Source organism: Fistularia commersonii, chromosome 12 (assembly GCF_037954325.1).
Source record: "Fistularia commersonii isolate RoL2024-O1a breed Wild chromosome 12, RoL_Fcom_v1.0, whole genome shotgun sequence".
Classification (NCBI taxonomy): domain Eukaryota; kingdom Metazoa; phylum Chordata; class Actinopteri; order Syngnathiformes; family Fistulariidae; genus Fistularia; species Fistularia commersonii.
In genome coordinates this window covers 9,336,449-9,355,535 of record NC_141295.1, presented here as the reverse complement: position 1 = coordinate 9,355,535, position 19,087 = coordinate 9,336,449, and the positions used below count along the sequence as shown (strand labels likewise).

At 41.1% G+C, this 19,087-nt stretch overlaps 1 protein-coding gene across 2 annotated transcripts in view; it reads right to left on the bottom strand.

Moving 5' to 3' along the window:
• pax5 (paired box 5) overlaps positions 1-18,783 on the bottom strand; it is a 42,630-nt gene extending 23,847 nt beyond the window's left edge. For both annotated transcript variants that reach the window (XM_086156892.1, XM_086156893.1), the window contains exons 1-5: positions 17,884-18,783; positions 11,118-11,283; positions 8,026-8,223; positions 7,241-7,305; positions 4,577-4,702 (exon numbers count right to left, since the gene is read on the bottom strand). In XM_086156892.1, the coding sequence (XP_086013018.1) occupies positions 4,577-4,702; positions 7,241-7,305; positions 8,026-8,223; positions 11,118-11,283; positions 17,884-17,926 (598 nt within the window). In that variant the 5' untranslated portion in view covers positions 17,927-18,783. The remainder of the gene's footprint in view (positions 1-4,576; positions 4,703-7,240; positions 7,306-8,025; positions 8,224-11,117; positions 11,284-17,883) is intronic.
• Positions 18,784-19,087: the final 304 nt, after the last annotated feature.

Below are 19,087 nucleotides of genomic sequence, written 5' to 3'. Positions count from 1 at the left end.
CAGTGACATGAAGAGAGCGTCTGGTTTCCAGAAACTGAAGCCTGAATGAAGGTCTCATCTTTTTATTTTCATGCAACTTGTTAATTCTTGCAGAAAAAAAATGAAGTACTGGCAGGCAGCTATTTTAACATCTCTTTTTCATCAACCACCAATGAAAAGTGTTTTATATAAATGTGTATTTTTTTTTCTTTTTTTTATTTTATTTCCAAAAAATAATGATAGTTTCCTTTGCTGCCAAGTAATAATGTCAGACACACAGCAGTCTGAATACGCCCACATTTCTCTTTGTCTCTGTAAATGTCTTTTTTGATATTCAATGAGCTTTGAAACCATAGATAAAGGACATTATCATTGACTTTGATGATGTGATTAAAATTTGTCAAACTGATGGAAAATGTCTATTTTTAAGAAAAGGCAGATTTTTTGAAAGTGGCATAACCTACTGAAGAAATAATTTTCTTCTATTCTTCGCAGAGAGAAAAAGCCCTCTTTGCAAAAACGCCCAATTTTTCGGATATTTTCGAGGAATTTCACCCAAAATAATGGGAACGAAATGTCTGGTGTCAAATCTGCTTCAAGCTATTTCAGTTTTACTGTAATTTTGAAATAGAGATTATGCAGCCGGTGGCATGAAATCACTTTTCTTCCAATTCTGTATCCTAAACACATCTCCAAAAATTTCAGTATAATGGACTGCTCACTCTGTAAAAGGAAGATAACAATGTCACTCATATAAAGAAGTGTAATCTATGCTCCCTAGTCAGATAAGTTCAATAGATGTGCAAACCCTCTCACAGATGGCAAGTGGCTCAGTGGCAAAGAGAAATGAGCTAAGGGAGCAGCTATGACCTGTCCTGGGATGATACACAAAAAGCACTGTTTGGTACTATGTTTGATTGAATGCCTTCCCTGTATCAGGTGAAAAGAACAGTCAGCTCTTTGCACTAATTGTGGATTACATTCATTAGACCTCATTAAAAAAATTTTTTACAACGGACGATTAACACGGTTGTAATACATTCGTTTGAAAAAGGCTGAGTTCAATAATGCAATAGGTCAATAAGAGTTAGAGGCAATCTCATGCTCACAATGTCTTCACAAAGTGAAAATGTAGCTCACAGTGTTCGAGGCACTTACTGATTTTATAGGAAGCATCATCCGAAAAAGAGGAGCCACACTCCCATATGCAATGGTTTTGTTATAGGGGAATGATTTTATAGCTTTCAAAAATTTGACATAAATGTTTATTGAATCAGATGAAGAGATTTGCCTTTCCTGGCAATTAGAAATGTCAGCATCTAGGTCTGACTTATATACATTTTCAATTATTTTATAAAAAAAATGGATAGGGATAAGAGGAGATCCAGGTGGAGGGTGGAGCAAGTACTGCTCCTTTGATTCAGCCTTCAGTCCTTGCCTCACCGTTTCTTGTTCATTCCCAATGCATTTTATCTGGCAAGCTGTGCATGTTAGAGTGGATACACAAAGAGGTTTTTAGGTCCATTTGGGCAGCTAAATGATACTGCTAATGAGATTCTGTATTTATCTTTTTTGGTAAAAAAAAAAAAAAAAAAGAGAAAAAACATTATCATGTTTCAGTCAACATTCCCTACTCACACACACACACACACACACACACACACACACGTCTCTGTGTGTTACTGAGTAGGTCAGGACACAATAGCCCACATTTGCCCCCACAAGTCAAGTTGTTCTATTCAATCCCATTATCTGCATTCTGCCCCGGTCATCCCCCACTTCCCATCTCTTTGGCTGAGGGCACAGGTCACCACAGGGCTGTACCCCCACACACACTCCCCCTTCACTTACACACTTTTGTTTTACCAAAGCTTGTGAAGACCCTTATTGACATAATGCATTCCATCCTTCTGCTCAGCTTTGAATATCGGTGCTAAAATGGCAATTTCAATTAATACAACGAGCTTCACACTGCCAAATTGTTCTCACTATCACATTTTCCAATCTTTCAGTGCATCACATAGGCTGGCTTATAATCATGATTTCTTTGTTCCTGCTGAGCTGCCATTTACACCTGCCATATGACGCAAATATATTTTACCATTATATAATTACAATACAAAGTGATACAATATGATATTTCACAAAAAATAATAGCCAGTCATATCAGAAACAACAATTAGAAACAATATTTGAAGATTTTTTTCTGTTTTTTTCTTGTCTTCAAATTGGGCTGTTGGCAAACATTGTATTTTTGTCTGTCATAAGAAAAATGAAAATTAAGCAAAAATTAATATGATCTAAACTGTAATTATGGGAGATCAGTAAATACTGGGCTTAGGGAACAAACAAAATCTCATCCATTTCAGCCAGAACGGCAGTTGTGAACTATGCTTTTTCCATTATGACATTTCATAATGTTCATAAGGTCTATTAATTGAAATATTGCTTCTGTCTCCATTCACATCCAGGAAAAGGCTCATTGCAAGATACAGGGCCCCTTACTTACTGTCTTATTATACAAAGATATTCACTTGTTCACAAGAGAGATTGTGTGACTGAAGACCTCTAAGAATGTGAGAGACCGGCATGTGTAACATACGGGTATGGATTGTCCCGAGGTATTATTGTGTGTTTGTGTATGTGTTTGTCTCTGTCAAGGAATGCTGTTCCTCCTGTCACCCCTTGCTGCGTGTGTGTGTCATTATCCAGCGGGGGTTGCTCTAATGGAAGTTGTGATTAGCAATGCTGTTAATTAGACCACCGAGCCAACCACAGACCTCTGTCACAGAAAGACAGAGGATAAAGCCCAAGCAAACATGACACGAGCAACACAAAGCTCAAATTAGGCTTTCTGAATGCTTCAGTGAAGTGATTCAGCATTGTTGAGCTGAAATTAAAACACAAAGTCCAGCCTCAGTGCAGCACATCACGAACATACAGAGCAAAGTGAAATGATAATGATCCTAATTAGATTACGGACCTCTTAGTGCTGCACATTAAGTTTTCGCCACAGGAAAGGAGCACAAATAATAGCAAGAGTAACATACACAGAATTTAATTGCTTATTATTCATGTTAAAGTAATGTTGCTAATAATTAAAAACAGGACCCTTTTCATTGAAGCCATTTGAAATTGTCACACTGGGAACAGCCTTACTAAAGCTGATACCACTGCTCAGCTATACTGAACATGCATATAATTCTGAAATCATTTTCATTTCACTGATATCATTGTGTAGTGTACTGTGTTTGTACAGTTGTGTAAACCTTGGAATTTACCGTTAGAATTAGAATCAGCAATGACAAGCATTCTGACTCCTACATTAGAGTGACAAGTAGGGTTTCTGACTGACAAATTGGTATGTTTATATGCAGGAAAAAAATAGTTTAGAATATAGATTATACAGCAAATGAATATTCATGAATTCCTATTCAATAGTTGTCATTACATAGTATGAAATGAAAAGCAGTCTTAAAATTACATCAAATGTTGAGCAGAGGGGTAGATAAACCTCATCCAAGTTTTGAAATCCTTGAAATCCTAACTTGAAGCACCCTTTTGTTTAGTTGGGGAGGGAAGGAGGTAGGGATTTAATATCTCTGAGATAGAACTTGGCAGTGCTGAATATCATGATAGCTGACAGGCTGAAATCATATAAATATTATGGGTCAATATTCTGCCAAGTTTGATAATGCACTTATACAGCTGGCATATTTCACAAAACACACTTATGAAGTCATGGAGGAAGCTGATGTCTGCAGAAGAGACATCATGATAGGTTTTGTTCTCTGCTGGCAGGTAAGTGGGCCACATCAGGATGTCTGAGGTGCACAGGGATTCATCCAGAATTCTGCTGGAATATTTGGGTAATTTATCTGCAGTGGGGAACAGCATGAAGGTGTGTATGTGAGGTAGGGAGAGAAAAAAGATTGTCCTTAACACACACACACACCGCACACCCCCACTACGACATCTGGTCCTGTCTCATTTACCGTAGGAAACTGTCTGTGTGATGGCTTTTTAATGCCACCGAAACGACTACCTACGGACTCACAAAACCATGCACTTTCACAAATATACAAATGCATACACAATACACGTCAGAACATTCTCATGTGTGTTCAAACACCTCTTTTAACATGCATGGAACATTGATCCAGGATGACAGCAGGTATGATCAATAGTGTATGCATAAACTTCCTCTCAGGTAGCTCTCAAGTGAAGAACATTTTTTTTTGAATGAAGATGTTTGGTTTTGAACACCCATACTGAATGCACGCTCGCACACGCGTGCACACACGTATGCACGCGCACACAGACAAACACACACACACACACACACATCTGTCATTGATCCTCAAGTGCTGAGTTCTTCCCATCTGGGCTCTCCATGCTGAGAAGGAAAACAGGGGGTCCTGAGGCTATCTATCAGTGTGATGTGTTTATATATGTTGTTTATTTGTATATGAAAACAGAAAAGTGTGAGCATGTGTGTGTGTGTGTGTGTAGCGCATGTGGGAATACTAGAAAAACACCAAGAATGCAAAACTGGAAATACACTCAGAAACACGAGAAATATACTCTTATTGCTCACCTTCATCCCTCTTCCTCTTTCCCACATCAGCAGCTGAACTGATACCTAGAATGCCACTGATGGAGTACGACGAGCCAGCGGAGTCACTGGTTACTGCTGAGACCTGTGTTGCAGCCACCGATGTTGCTGAAGACAGATCACAATGATGATTTGTTGTGAATGTTTCATTTTAGAAATAAGTAAAAAAGCTGCCATTGCTCTGACAGGCAGAGGTAAAAAAAAATATCTCTCAAAACATCCCAAGCAGTAGTACAATTCTCAAAATAAAACCAGAGTTCTGATGTAAATAAGAGCATTGACCCACTAGACCGTATCAGCTTCATTTGTCTGGGGTGATTTTGTGGATTATACACAATTACTCTTTCCATCAAGCATGTTTGCAGGGGGCTCATAATGGATATTCAAAGGTGGAGAATTTTCAAGAATGGTCATAATGTTGGCATGCATGACAGAGCCTAAAACAGAATGAATATACGAAATTTGGATGCAAATATTTTAGTTGAATAATTTAGCATCCTCCTGATTATGCTCTTTGTGGACATTTAAATGTAAAAAATGAGGAAAAGTAATGCGGCGTTTTCTTTAATCCAATCCTAGTTTCTTCTTTCTTAAAGCACTGGAGATGCGGTTTGATGTAACAACCGTAACTTGGCTGTGCAACTCAAGTAAAGCCAGCAAAAGACACAAAGGGCAGGAGTCTGTCATGTTTGTCTCCCTCTAATCTCGCCCCTGGAGGAGACAAGTTCCTCGCTGGGCGACACAGCGACATACTTGTCACCCCTTCAGACACACGCACACAAAAACACACACACAAATATGCGGCAAACTCCAAAAACACACACACACACACACACACACACAAACACAACATACAGTCACTTAGTCCTTGGTCCCTTATCTGTGCCCCACTAAGCAGACATGGGTCTGAGTGACAGTATGGTATCCCAGGAGGGACAGAAAGGTGTGGAGACAGACATCCTAATCCTCTCTCCCAGCAGACCCCCAACACAGAGAGACAAGACCAAAAAGGGAGTTAAAAAAAAAAACACACCAGAGGATCAAGGTCCCTTCCAGCAGTAACTCTTTCACTAACGACAAGGAGATTATAATGAATGCATATCCCTCGTTCTCCCATCACTTGATTTAGCACTTCAATTATCTGATTTTCCTTTCTCTTTCTTTTCGCTCTGTTTTTATCAGAACGTAATGCTTTTATTCTGCAAATCCAAATGTTCAATTTTCCGCCTGGGAGTGGGACCCATTTATCTGTATAATCTGCAAGCGTGTGCGAGTGTGTTTTGGTGCGTCTAAAAGGGTGTGTGTATGTGTATGTGTGTGTGTGTGTGTGTGTGTGTCAGTGCGCGTGCGGCAGCTGAATGTGTACTAAAGGCAGGAAACGGGGAGCGGTGTGTGTGAAATTAATTTAGATTAATAGACAAAGTGTGATTATGAAGATATGAAAGACACTGAAATGATCCACTGGGGGCAAGAAAGAGAGAGAGAGGGGGACAAAGATAGAGAGAGTGAGAGTGAAAGAATGGGGGGCCTCATAATATCATAATCTGAGATCTTCTTCAAATAAAAGGAGATGATATTGCTTTAGTCTATGACCTGATAATATTACAAACCTTTTTATTCTTTCATTTATTCAGATTTAGATTTGGAATTTTTCAATAAATAGAACAATGATGATGACATTTTGGTGGTGTCTTTCAAAAGGAAATTCATGTCTTCACAGATTTTAAAGTTTGGGATTCATTATGAATATTTCTCAAAACTGATGAAATCCAGCTTTGTAAACATAGGCAAAAGTATCATTTGTCCTTGGGCGGGTTCATATACCAAACTACCTTCATTGCTTATTAGCAGAAAGTCACGATTGGACAAAGAATAAATCATGCTGATTTTATCAAATAAAAGGCAAAAATAATTGTGAGCTCCTGTTTGTGGCGAACACAAATGCATTGATATGAAGCCCCGTGGAGAGGCTGGCACGGAGCCGATCTAGAGGGCAGCTTGATGAGACCGGAAATGTTGCAGCATATGCTCTAAAGACCTTATACTTTGGGCGAATTTCCCAAACAAATTTGCATTAATTGACTTACCAGTGACTGGTAATGATAATCCACCTTGCTGTTAACTGGGATTTTTCTGAATAAATAGTCTTGTATTCATTCCACATAACCACAGTGTTGTCAGTTTCATTCCAGTCACAGACTTCACAGATCTTAATGCCTCTCTGCTTATCTTTTAAGTCAAGATAAAGCTAAAGCCTCACTATCTTTATTAACAGCGCCATCATTTTCTTAATGTCTAAACTGTTTCATTCGTTTGTCATTGCTTCCCTTGGTCTTTCCATATTTAAGGAATAAAGAACCCTCAAATGCTCTGGTGACTTGTTAAAGAAAGATAAAAGTGGACAAAAAAAGTAAGTTATTCGAATGTTTGGTTAATCTGTTTGCAAGCTTTCAAGCAATGAGCTTAATGGTTATGCCACGTATTTCTCATGGGTCCACCGGATGCGCTGTTGTTTTCTGAATTTCAACATTTTTTTCTGTTTCCAAACACGGCCCACAAGGTCTACTCCTGAAATACAGATGAAAACCGTCCTGCTATAAAATACGCCTTGACATTTCAAAACAGGATTTCATAGTGGCGACATACCTAAATTGTGAGCCGACACTGAGCCTGTTTGGCCAGGCTGCTGCTGAACCTTAGTCCGAATGATCCTAAAGGAGGAAAGGAGAAACATTAGTGTGTGTGAAGTGGTCATTTGTGTGTGTATATGTGAAAAAGAGGATTCTGAGTGACGGAGAGAACATGACCATCGTGGGAGTGTGTGTGTGTGTGTGTGTGTGTGTGTGTGTGTGTGTGTATGTGTGTGTGTGTGTGTGTGTGTGAGAGAGAGAGAGAGGGAGAGAGAGAAGTGGCTGAGGTAGGCTGACATGGCAGAGGGGCCTCACACTTCCTGCTTGGCTGCTCATGCAAGCCCTTTCTTCCTCTTTCCTTCCCTTTCTTTTACTTCCCTCCCCTTTTCCTCTCCTACACTCTGCTCTTTCCTTCTCTTCCTCTCCCTTTCTTTCCTTTCCTTTTGTGTCAATTTCTTTCCTTACCCTTGTGCACCTTCCCTCCCTTTTGTCTGCATCTTTTGCTCACTCCTTCTCTCTCTTATTTCACTATCCCTCCCTCTCTCTGCCTCTATGCTCAGGGGAAAGGGTTGTCATTGTACCATCGTGTTGAACCACTGAGCTGCAGCCACTTCATACATATGGAGACTGGGGCCTCTTTGCTATTCTCCTTTTCCACTTCCAGACCCACACACACAGACACTCACACACTTATAAAACACAGTATTATATTGATCTCTGTTCTATCTTCAATCTATACCTGTTGCTATAAGTTAATTCTGAATCATACAAATCCACACACACATACATATAGCATAGTACCTGTTGATAGAGCTGACACTGGGGACGCTGTCGTTGTCACACACTCTCTCTGCCAGGAGCCTGTCCCGGATCTCCCAGGCAAACATGGTTGGGTTTTGGCGTTTGTAATCGGCAATCTTGTCGACCACTTTGGGTGTAGCAACCTTTGGTTTGGATCCCCCGATTACACCGGGACGGATACTACCTGTTTCGTAGTACCTGCCACCCAGTGGAAAGAAAGAAAATCATGTTTTTCTCATTGCTGGCAGGCCGAAGAAAATAAATGTTGAAATCCAGAAACTAAAATTGAAAATACAACACTAATTTTTAATGCAACAGCATATAAAAGCAGATCCTCATATATATTTTATATAACAACGTGCTTAAAATGTTGGTGCTCTTATTATGACAATATTAGCAATAGTGGCAGAAAACAGAATAAACTATATTGTTCTGGATTTGGTTAGATAATAAAATAGCTGAAAAAAAGAGGAGAATGTAAAAGATTTTTCTTCCAATTCATGAGCCCAGCAAGGAGAGTTTTGTCTTTGAAGGATTCTTCCTTGTTACCGCTCGAAATTCTGAAAACACGTGATCGCCGACAGATCGTTTCAGTGGTTGTCACAAAAGTGTGACATCATCAGGCTGGAGTTCTGCTTGACTGCTGAAAAGATTCATACTGGGCTGAAGACAGCTGCTGTGTTAAACATCCTTCTGTTGTTTCACAGCTCCTTTAGGTCTTTCCTCCTTGGGATAATTTAAAAATCATTCAGCCACTCAGCCTTGTCACTTTCCCTTTCTGGCCAACCAGAATGACCTCCTCACTGCAGTCACGACTGAAGAAAAAAAAAAAGAAAGAGAAAAAAAAAACTATATGGTTTGTCCCTTTTTCCCCACTTGTCCTGAAAATCTCACACAGTGTCACTGTCTTGATAATGATCAGTAGGTCATGAAGTCCAAATTTTCTATCCTTCGCTGCTTATTTACATTTAAGAAGACCACCATTTTCTTTACATCTGACGTAACCACTTGGCCAAGCTGAAACCCTGTTTGACTTTGGGTTTTCAGGAGGTTTTGCAAAGCTTAAAATCTCTGCAAACTACAAATCGCTGCATTTCTAATCAAATTTTATTTCCTTTTTAAACTGTTGCTGTTCTTCATGCTTCTTTGTAGCTAGGTAACTTCTCCTAGAGGGGTCTCCCACCTCACTGCGTGTCAGCAGGTGGATATTAATTCAGTATAGATACCGACACCAACTGAATTTATGTAAGCAAAAAATGTAGAAAAAAAAAATATACACCTCATCATAAGTATTTCTTAGACTCTAAGAAATACCTGCTTAATACTGGAAACAATAGACATTTTCAATTCCTCTAGAGGAATTGAAAATGTCTATCGTTTCCAGTAGTCCTTTCGCACCATCACAGAGACACAAGAAGAGGGTAGTGATGACAGATACACAGATGCAAAAGTAAATCAACAAGCAGATAAAAAGAGTCAGGCATTTCGTGTCCACTACGGCTATTTCATTTATGTATTTGCATGCAGAAGGGCCATTGGGGCAGGGGGTTGGGGTGAGGGGGGTGAAGGAGGGGGGGGGACAGCAAATGCGCTACACAGCTTGCAGAAAAGGGGGGATGCAGTGTGTGGATGCAAGCTGTCAGTCAGTCTTAAACGTGCTTCTCTCTCACTCCCTCCCTCTCTCTCTTCTCTCCCTCAACTGCTGTATGGACGAGAAATCCCTTCTGTGAAGATGTTTGTTCCTTTAAATGTGCAGTTCCTTGCTTGTCTTTCCACGTGTCTTTGGTGCATGTGTGTGTGTCAGTGTGCATACCTGTGACTGTGCAGGTGTGTGTGTGTGTGTGTGTGTGTGTGTGTGTGTATGTGTGTGTGTGTGTGCACGCACATGCACGCGCGCGCGTGTGTGTGTGTGTGTGTGTGTGTGTGTGTGTGTGTGTGTGTGTGTGTTTTACACATTTCCACTATAACGAGTATAAACACACCAACAGCAAAAACAATCTATTTTCAAATGAAAACTATTTAAATTATTCACAGGCGAATCATTGGTGAGTAAACGAGCATGGTTATTGATATCCGCAGTGATGAGCCAATACACAATACACAATACACACACACACACACACATACACACACACACACAGGGTGGTAGAGTTGGTGTTTTTGTTCTCCTGGCACCAGAGAGACAGAGAGAATAGGATAAAACAACCCTCCCTCCTTCCATCCCTCGATCCCTTCTCCTCCCCCTCACGGTAACGCTTCAGTGAGTTGAACGGCCAGGACAGGGGGGAGAGAGAGAGAAAGAGAGATTGGGAGAGTAAGAGAGAAGGAGGGAGAGAGAAAAAGGCAAGGGAGAACAATGAGCAACACATTTTTTGATATAGCTGAGGGTCGCTGTGGCTAATCCTTCCCCTCCATCCCCACAAATGGTCTCTCTGTCTCTTATTCATTTTTTTTCTCTTCCTCTCACATCTTTAACATGCCTTTTTCTTTTTGATTATGCTCCCTGTTCTTGTGTTTCTCCTATTCTCCATCACCCTTTGCCTTTTTTTGGGACAGAAATATGGTGCCACTTTCATTTTGATGCTAATTCCAAAAAGTGATGAATCTTTTTCCTTTTGTCCCTCTTTCTTCTCCAGGGGACGGAATGAGCAAGGATTTACTTTTGAATTTAGCTTTGAAAAGGGAGAAGAAGAGCGAGAGACAGACAGAGACTGAAGGGGAGTGAGAGAAGACACTGACATTTTAAGACTGACTGGATGAGAATTACAGTACATAGTGAGGGAGAGGAAAGTGAACAGTAAAAAAAAAAAATGTTGTGTAAAAATAAAAGAATACAAGGTCAAAGGGAGATTCTCCTGAAACTATAATGGGAAAGAAGAATGGAAAAGAAGAGCTAAACTGCTTAGGAATGAGTGTGCGTTGTCTGTTATAGATGAATGATTCAAAAACTGCATCAAGTCCATTTCATTAAATGCACCTCAAAAGTTGATATTATTTAAAAGAATATTTAAATCACATCGAACCAGCAGGCCAGCATTTCGTCTCTGCTGGCACAGCAGTGAATTCTGACCGCTGAAGTGTGCATTTATTACCTGCCCAGTATCTTGCTGACGCACCCATGGCTGACTCGTAACTGGCGTGAGATGTCGCAGGGACGAACCCCTTGATGGGCGAGTTCTACGATCCTCTGTCGCACTACATCTGGGAGCGGCCTGCCATTTACAAACACACCTCCAAGCTGGTTCACTCCACCATGTCCTGCAAGAGACAATGACACAGTTGGAGGTTAAAAAAAAAAAAAAAAAAAAGAGGGCGAGTGGGAGCTGGCGAAACTGAGAAATATGAGCTCGTGAACTGAAGTGAGAGTCTAATTTGAGTGACAATGTAAATAACAGAAGTAAATAAGAAACACACTTCTGAATTTCTGTCACAAAATTTGAACATAACCTTCATTTTTGACATGGACATTTTCCAGGGGAAGGAATCATAAAGGTTACACACGAGCACAGAGTAAACTGATTTTCAGACGCATATTAGGGGGCAGTGACATGCCCAAAACCACATATTAAAATTCGTCATCCTTGAGCACTCTGTCCTTTACTGCGTCACGGCTACATTAAAGTAAATTTTTTGAAAAAAGAAAAAAAAAGTTTTGCTGTGGAGTTGTCAGGACAAAATCTGTGTCAAACATTAGGAAAGCACCAGTGGACAAAGTAAAGCAAAAAAAGCTGTTCCCTAAATGTGTGCTCTACCTTCTGTCGGCTACTTGCACTACTGAGCATGTGAATGTGCCGGATCAACAGTAATCATGATAACTCACAGTTTAGTTGATAAATTCTGCCCAAACTTCAGCAGATCCCCACCTGCGGGGCATCGGCTCTCACTCTGCCCAACAATATTTTTCCTTGTCTGGCACGCTTGCTCCTCGACCGTCTCAAAGTGTAAACTTGGCCCATTTATAAACCACAAGAAGATTAAGCTAAGATCCAAGTAAATGAAGGGATTTCAATTAATTATTGACCAGAACCTGAATTATACCACTAATATTACCCCTGAGGGATGAAAGGGTGAGAGTGAAACACTGGGATAGAATGGAATCGACTGGGATAGTCTGTACTATATTAGAATAGAATAGAATAGACTAGAATAGAATAGAATAGAATAGAATAGAATATGAATCTGGATTGCTCAGCATTGGGTCACAGCAGACTGCCAAATATGCTCTCGCACCGTTTTTGAACCCCACACTGAAAAACGTCAGCTAGCTAAACCGGGTCAGCTCCTTCACCTACACATGTCGACCCTGACATCAGTCCCTCAAAGTCACACTGAGTCAAATACAGTACACCTGTGTGATGAAAAACGACGAAAAAAAGGATGTAGGGAGGACTATTTCGGCGATGCTGACACTCCATCTCCACGCCACTATTTGTATATATACTGTATATATCCCACCAAAGGCAAAGCAGCATATAAATCAACCAGCATTTCTGTAATCCATTGGCTTTTGTATTTCCATAATGATAATGTCTTTAGGGGAAACACAAACACACACATACACACACATACTAATCCTAGCTGAAGGGGTAATAGATTTTAAACACATTACCCCAGCAGGGATACCCCCTTAAACACAAAGCTCTCCCCTGAACCTGTCCCCCATTCTCTTCTTTTCTCCATCAGCATAAAATAAAGAAATACGCAGAGAGCCTCCTCCAGCCAAAATACAAATAGGTCTGCACATCAGGGATAAAAACAACAGTGTCAAGTCTAGAGTCTCATTCTGTGAACTCAACGCTATTTCAAAATGGATGTGAACGGTCACTCTTTGAGATAAAAGACAGGTCATTATGCAGATGCCTGCCGCCGACAGCAACATTTGAAAAGCAATCACTCTCGGTAAAAGACAGCAATATTTAGGCAGTCGTATCCGTTCGGCAGAGCACACGAGTGCTCACCATGTGCAACGTTTCACTGGTGTCAAATATAACGGTATGATCAGTTTAATTACCTTGTAAAAAAAAAAGAGAAAAACAGTAGCGTTTGTCAGGTGCGCCGATGCCAACAAACAGTTCGCTTTACATGCAGTAGAAATATGTCACATTTCCAAACGGACCGGATCTAATGCAGATATTATAATCTTTTATTTTAGAGGCTTGATCATAAAAAGCAGAGCAACTCAAAGTTTGTTTAGTGTGACCCAACTACCACTAGCTCTGGATACGAATACCCCTATGGTATCCCTGAAGTGAGGGTAATTCTTGAACGGAAATATTTTTGTATCATCAGTTTTTTTCACAATGATTCGATTCTTTTTCATTGGATATTTATTTCTGATTTTCGCTGGGTTTCTTACAGATATATTGTTGAGTTTTTAGGTAACTTTTTTTTTTATCGAATTCTTGCAAAATCAAATTCTGAGATTCGAAATAGGTAAATAAATAAATAATATGAGGTTGCTGAAGGGGAATCATAAGCATATTTTTCTCATTTATATCGTGTATCATTTATATTCAATGTTATGTTCTTGACTCTGGGGCTGTCTATCTAGAGAGAAGGGGTTTAGGGGTTAGAAATAACTAATTGGCATTTTTCGGCTCAACATGAGGGAACTGTGTGGGAGTTTTTGATCGAAATGGGACATTTGAGTCTATTCGCTCTCAAAATTCTTCGAAAAAAAAAATCACGAAGGCGGAATCTCAGAGACGAAACTTGCATTCTCAGATGTTTCTCAAGTCAAAAGAGCCGGGTGACCTACATGGGCAAATTCAGGATTTAAACGCTCGCTCCCTCCCTCTTTGTGGTGAAAGCTTTGTATAATTCCTGTGTAAAAGCATCCCCCACTCCCCCCTTACTTTATTGTTATTTCCTAAACCCCTTTGCCGCATAAAAACACAGTTTTTCCAAGAGGTGGTTTATAGAAACCTACTGTGCTCCGTCCTTCTCACCACAGGTATCTGCGGCGACGACTGCCTCAGCCGCTCTCGCTCCCCGCTTCCAAGATAAGAGTAAATGAAATGGTTCCTTTCACCTTTCCTATCTGGGCCAGGGCTTGAAATACGCCTTGCTTTGTAAAGAGATGGAGAGGAATGACTTGTGACCTACAAAAAAAAAAACGCCAGATAACTATTTATTCACTTATCTGTGTATTTACTGTTGGCATTAGACGTTCGGGCCCTCGCCGCTCTTGGAGTAGGCGATGGGGATTATGTGTTTAAAATTTATTTTCGAGGCTTATAAATACTGAAAAACTGCTCAAACCTACACATCCCATGAAAGCATTTGTTTATCTGTAGTATAGTTCTCTAAAAAAAGAGATGCACTCTCGTTTTTAGAGCGAAACTGAACTTAATCTTGTTATTTTCGCCACGTTTCCGAATGAGAAAGGCCGAAAAATGCACGGAAATTGTTTTTTTGTTATTTTGTTGTTTTTTTTGGTGAATATCCACATCTCCCGTGCATTAAAATAAATTATGATTAACTCAACCTTCGAGCTCTGCTGCTGCTGCTGCTGCTGCTTCTTCACAAGTTATGAGAGTTTGGTGAAAGAGGTCCAGTGATTCATCACACTGACCAAACAAATTAACCACTTGCTCTCACAAATTCAATCAACACTCGCTCGCTGGGGAGGGTTGGTTGCAAATTGGATACAAAGATTTTGCCAAATTAGGCATCTTGGCTTTACAAATGTGCCGCTCTAAACCTGGAACCTACAATCTCAAGAGGGCAGAGTTGGCAGAGGAAGCAGTTGCATTTTTAGAATCAGACAGGGACAGTCAGCGAAGGGAGCAGGGGGTCATTATTCACACTTCTTGTATTTTATTTATTTACCCTTTATAGGAGCCGACTTTTGAGCCAAGCATCTCCTTAAATGTTTGATTGATTCACTGTTTCCAGGAGGAAAAAGAGACAGAGATAAAGCAGAATACATTCAAGCTCCCCCATCCAGAAAATAAGGTCCATTAGGCTCTCTCTCCCCTCTACATTCCTGTGTCTCTCTCCCATCTCTCATCTGCCCCGTCACGGCCTGAAGACTCAAAAATCAAGCAAAAAGGGGAAAAAACGGCAACAAACATTCCTGCCTCTGTCTCTTTCTCTCTTGTAGAAATTACTTTTGACTGAAAACCTGAGCAGAAAGTTGCCACTGAGAATACAGATGAAGCACATTTCCTTGAACAAACAGACTATAGATCTGTGAGATGCGCCGGGCTGGCGGGCCAATGTTGTTCTCTGACTCTCTTTTTTCTCCATTATGACAAATAATAATTGGTTTTTGACACTTTACTGGGTTTTGTTATTTGGCATCTGTACGTTTAAAAGAAGAGAAGAGAAGAGAAGAGAAGAGAAGAGAAGAGAAGAGAAGAGAAGAGAAGAGAAGAGAAGAGAAGAGAAGAGAAGAGAAGAGAAGAGAAATGCTGTTTCTCTTGTGCTGCTATTGTGAAAATTAAGTTTTTTTTCCTTTCAGTCTTAAAAGATATTCTAATTTTTTCATACAAAACACGACTTCAGGAAACCACGTTCCCTGTTTTCCTTTTAGATTTCACCCCCCTCCCATTCTTTGGGGTAACTCATGAGTCAAGGTAGGCCACAGCCTCGCTTAACATTCAGTTTGGTTGCATTAACATCACAATGCGTGTTTATGAAATTCACCTCATTATCATCACAATTATCAGGAATATTTCTTGTCTTTTTGTTTAAACTTACATACATCGTTGTTCAGGATTTTATTTTTTAAGGATTTATTTTCTCGCCAGCAGCGATGATCTACTGCAAATAAGAAAAATTAATGAAAAAGAAAACACGATCAGAGGCCAAACCTCGGTTATACACCGAAATACCGCGTGTGAGACGTCATCGAGAAAGCAAAACAAAGTTGGCATTGAACTTTAACACACACACACACACGCGCGGACACACACTTGCGCAGCAGCATTTCCACGCGTCACAGTCGATTCATCCCAGTCTCTCTCTCTCTCTTTCTCGCTCTCTCTCTCTGTCTCTGACATTTTTCAGCTGTAATCGTTTTAAAGCGTTTCCCCAACTTTTGACCGGAGCCCAACAGCTACCGGCGGCACCGCGGATCACTGGCCCCGTAGAGAAGGTGCGCGATTCGTTATAGCTTGTGTGTGTGTGTGTGTGTGTGTGTGTGTGTGTGTGTGTGTGTGTGTGTGTGTGTGTGTGTGTGTGCGTGGGATTGTCCATCACTCGAGTGATCGTGGCCCAACTTGAAGTTGAGGAAAAAGTGAAACGTGTGTTATTTATAATCTTTATAATCTGATGATAAAGTGGATGTTTTAAACAAGTTACACTGTTCTGTTTTTAATGGGGTTAATTCAGGTGATACTGTATGTATTTTTTATTTTTGTCCCACCGGACTAAAAAAGCGCGGCAACTCACTTCCGTTTCTGCTTCTATTGCGAACCTTGCGCCATAATAACCAATTAATAGCCGGGGGAAACGATTTTACTGTCAAACACAAGACGCCATTTCTCAGCCATCAATTCATCGCATGTAAAAAATGTATCATCCACCTCTTCTCATGTCAACCACCAGGATTTGCGATGCTTTTACAATGTTAATAATTCGTTATTACAAAGTAAGATCTCTCTGTGACTGGACAATTTCTGTGCTTTTTGACGTGAAGCAAAAATTTCGGGCGTTTTTTCGCACTGGTTTGACTTTTATCAACTTCGTGGAGACGCGCTATTCTATGTAATGAGTATTTTGGTGCACCTGCTATTTCATTGGAAAGAACAGTCTATGAGGAGAGATGGGGAGTTAGGGGGCGGGTTGGGACCGGGAGGAAGACGAGGGCGAAGCCGGTTTTCTGCAAAAATGTCCTCAGGCAACGTGAGGGTGAGGCCGTGTCATGTGACCTGCCGGACAGGCGGAGAGGAGGTTCCCCCGCGGGGGGGCTGGAGCGCCTTGGTATTATTTTGGTATTATTATAAGGGGCGATCAGGACCGGCACCAGGACAGAGTAGGACCGTGAATGGAGCAGGAGTGGGAGCAGAAACAGGCTGATGTGAGGAAACACTAACGCTGTGGATCAAGTTCAGCTTTTAGTCATGCTTTGTTACCCCGATTTTTCTCCCTCCCTCCCTCTCTCTTTCTCTCTCTCTCTCTCTCTCTCACATATACACACTCTCTCCCTTTCTCTCTCTCACTTTCTTATCTCCGGCTTTCTCTCTCCTTCCCTGACCCCTGCGCCCCCTCTTCCCCCTCTAAAAAGGGGAGGTGCGACCAACCAGTACAACACAATGTAGGCCCGCGTTTCAAAGTCATGATACATGTAATTACAATTTCACGACACACTAAGGCACCTCAGCTTCTCGTCACACAGTATAGAATTTTTTTTTTCCAAGACCGGATTGATGTTTAAATTGATGAAAACAATTGCGATTCAATTAACACGTCGCTAATCCACGGAGCGGCTCTTTTTTTGACCAAGAAAACATTAACGCATTGCAGATTAAAAAGAAACAACATGAGAAGTGTCATAAATCCTCTGTTAAAGGAAAAAAAAAGATAATTCACATGACAGCTGGTTTCCAAAGCAACCTTAAAAAAAAACATAAACTATTATAAATCCGTAACACCTTGTTTGACATAAATTATATATATATATATATATATATATATATATATATATATATATATATATATATACATAAAGAGAGAGAGAAAGAGAGAGAGGGAGAAAGAGAGACGAAGAGGGTTTATTAAAGAATTTCCAATTCTCGGGGGTAATTAAATCGTGGAAACGCGAGATTTCTTTTTTTCGGTGGCGGACGGCGTTTACAGCAGAGGACATGAGGATGATCTCGGTTAAGTGATGAGAAAACGGCATAAACTTACGGTGCATAGCCGCGAAGGGGTCGTGCTTACAGTGAATCTCCATCGGTAAGGAGGGGCTGGTGACCCCCGGACGATGCGAGGGGTCTCACTCCACGGCCCGTCACCTCCAGTGAAAGAAATCAGAGGCAGTTCCCTTCAAAAACTGTCAACTTTTTTTTTTAAGCTCGATGAATCGAAAAAAAAAAAAAAACTTTAACCGAATTTAGCTTTCGAATTTTAAAAAAAAGTGGATGTTTCTACGGGGCAGAGAAGGAAAGATACGGTTTCTCCCCCCCCGAAAAATGAATGAACGCCAGGGTTCCTCATGAGGAAGAGGCGCCGGGTCGGGTGTGATGAAGGTTCCGGAGGAGACGATCGGTGACGGCGGATCTCATTCCCTCGGCTTCCCCCCCCCCTCTTCACCCGCAGCTTCACTCGGCGGGAGCAGACATGTCAAAGTTTATGCGAAATTCAAAATAAAGTATGGGATAGCGGGGGGGCGGACGCCGCCGTCCTCCCTCCTCTTCTTGTCTTCGGTTTTCCGCCCGTTGTGACCGCTCAACTTTCCCTCGTCAGTCTGCCGATAGGGGCAGTTCAGTTCTCCGTACAGATCCTCTGTCGTGATTTTTTTTTGTTTTGTTGTATATTTTTTGTTTGTTTTTGCTCTTTTTTGCTCTTCCGGGTTTATTGTCCGCTACAAGCTCCCGTCGAGAAGGCGAGTGAGCGCGCGCGGCGACTCACATCCTGACGTCTCATATCCAACAAACAGACGAAAAGTAGACGGGAAATGCGGAGGGTCGTTTTTTTTTTTAATGAAAAAAATGTAAAAAAAAACAAAAAACTGGACCCTCTCGATGAAGTTGTAAAAGAGCTCTGGCTGACGGGAGAGTTGTTATCCTGAAACGCGGGGTCTTCTGCTTCTGAATCACCGGGACGTTCAAGACGGTGGCTTTCGACCCTCGCTATTGAGAGTTGAGTGAGTGGAAAAAAAAAAAAAAAAAAAAACGCGTCCAATTTTCTGGTTTAGCTCTGTTTTAAGCGCTAAGCCAGACCACGTCGAGGGGAAAATAGGAAAGAAAGTTTAAAAAAAAAAAGGTAGAGGAACGTGGCTGATTCGCCTGCGCAGAGAGAGTCCGCACTGGCGCAGCCCGCGTTTCAGGACCAGCTCTCGTGCGGACAGCGCTCGCGCTCCACACCCCCTCCAACTGTAACCTCCACGCGCCGG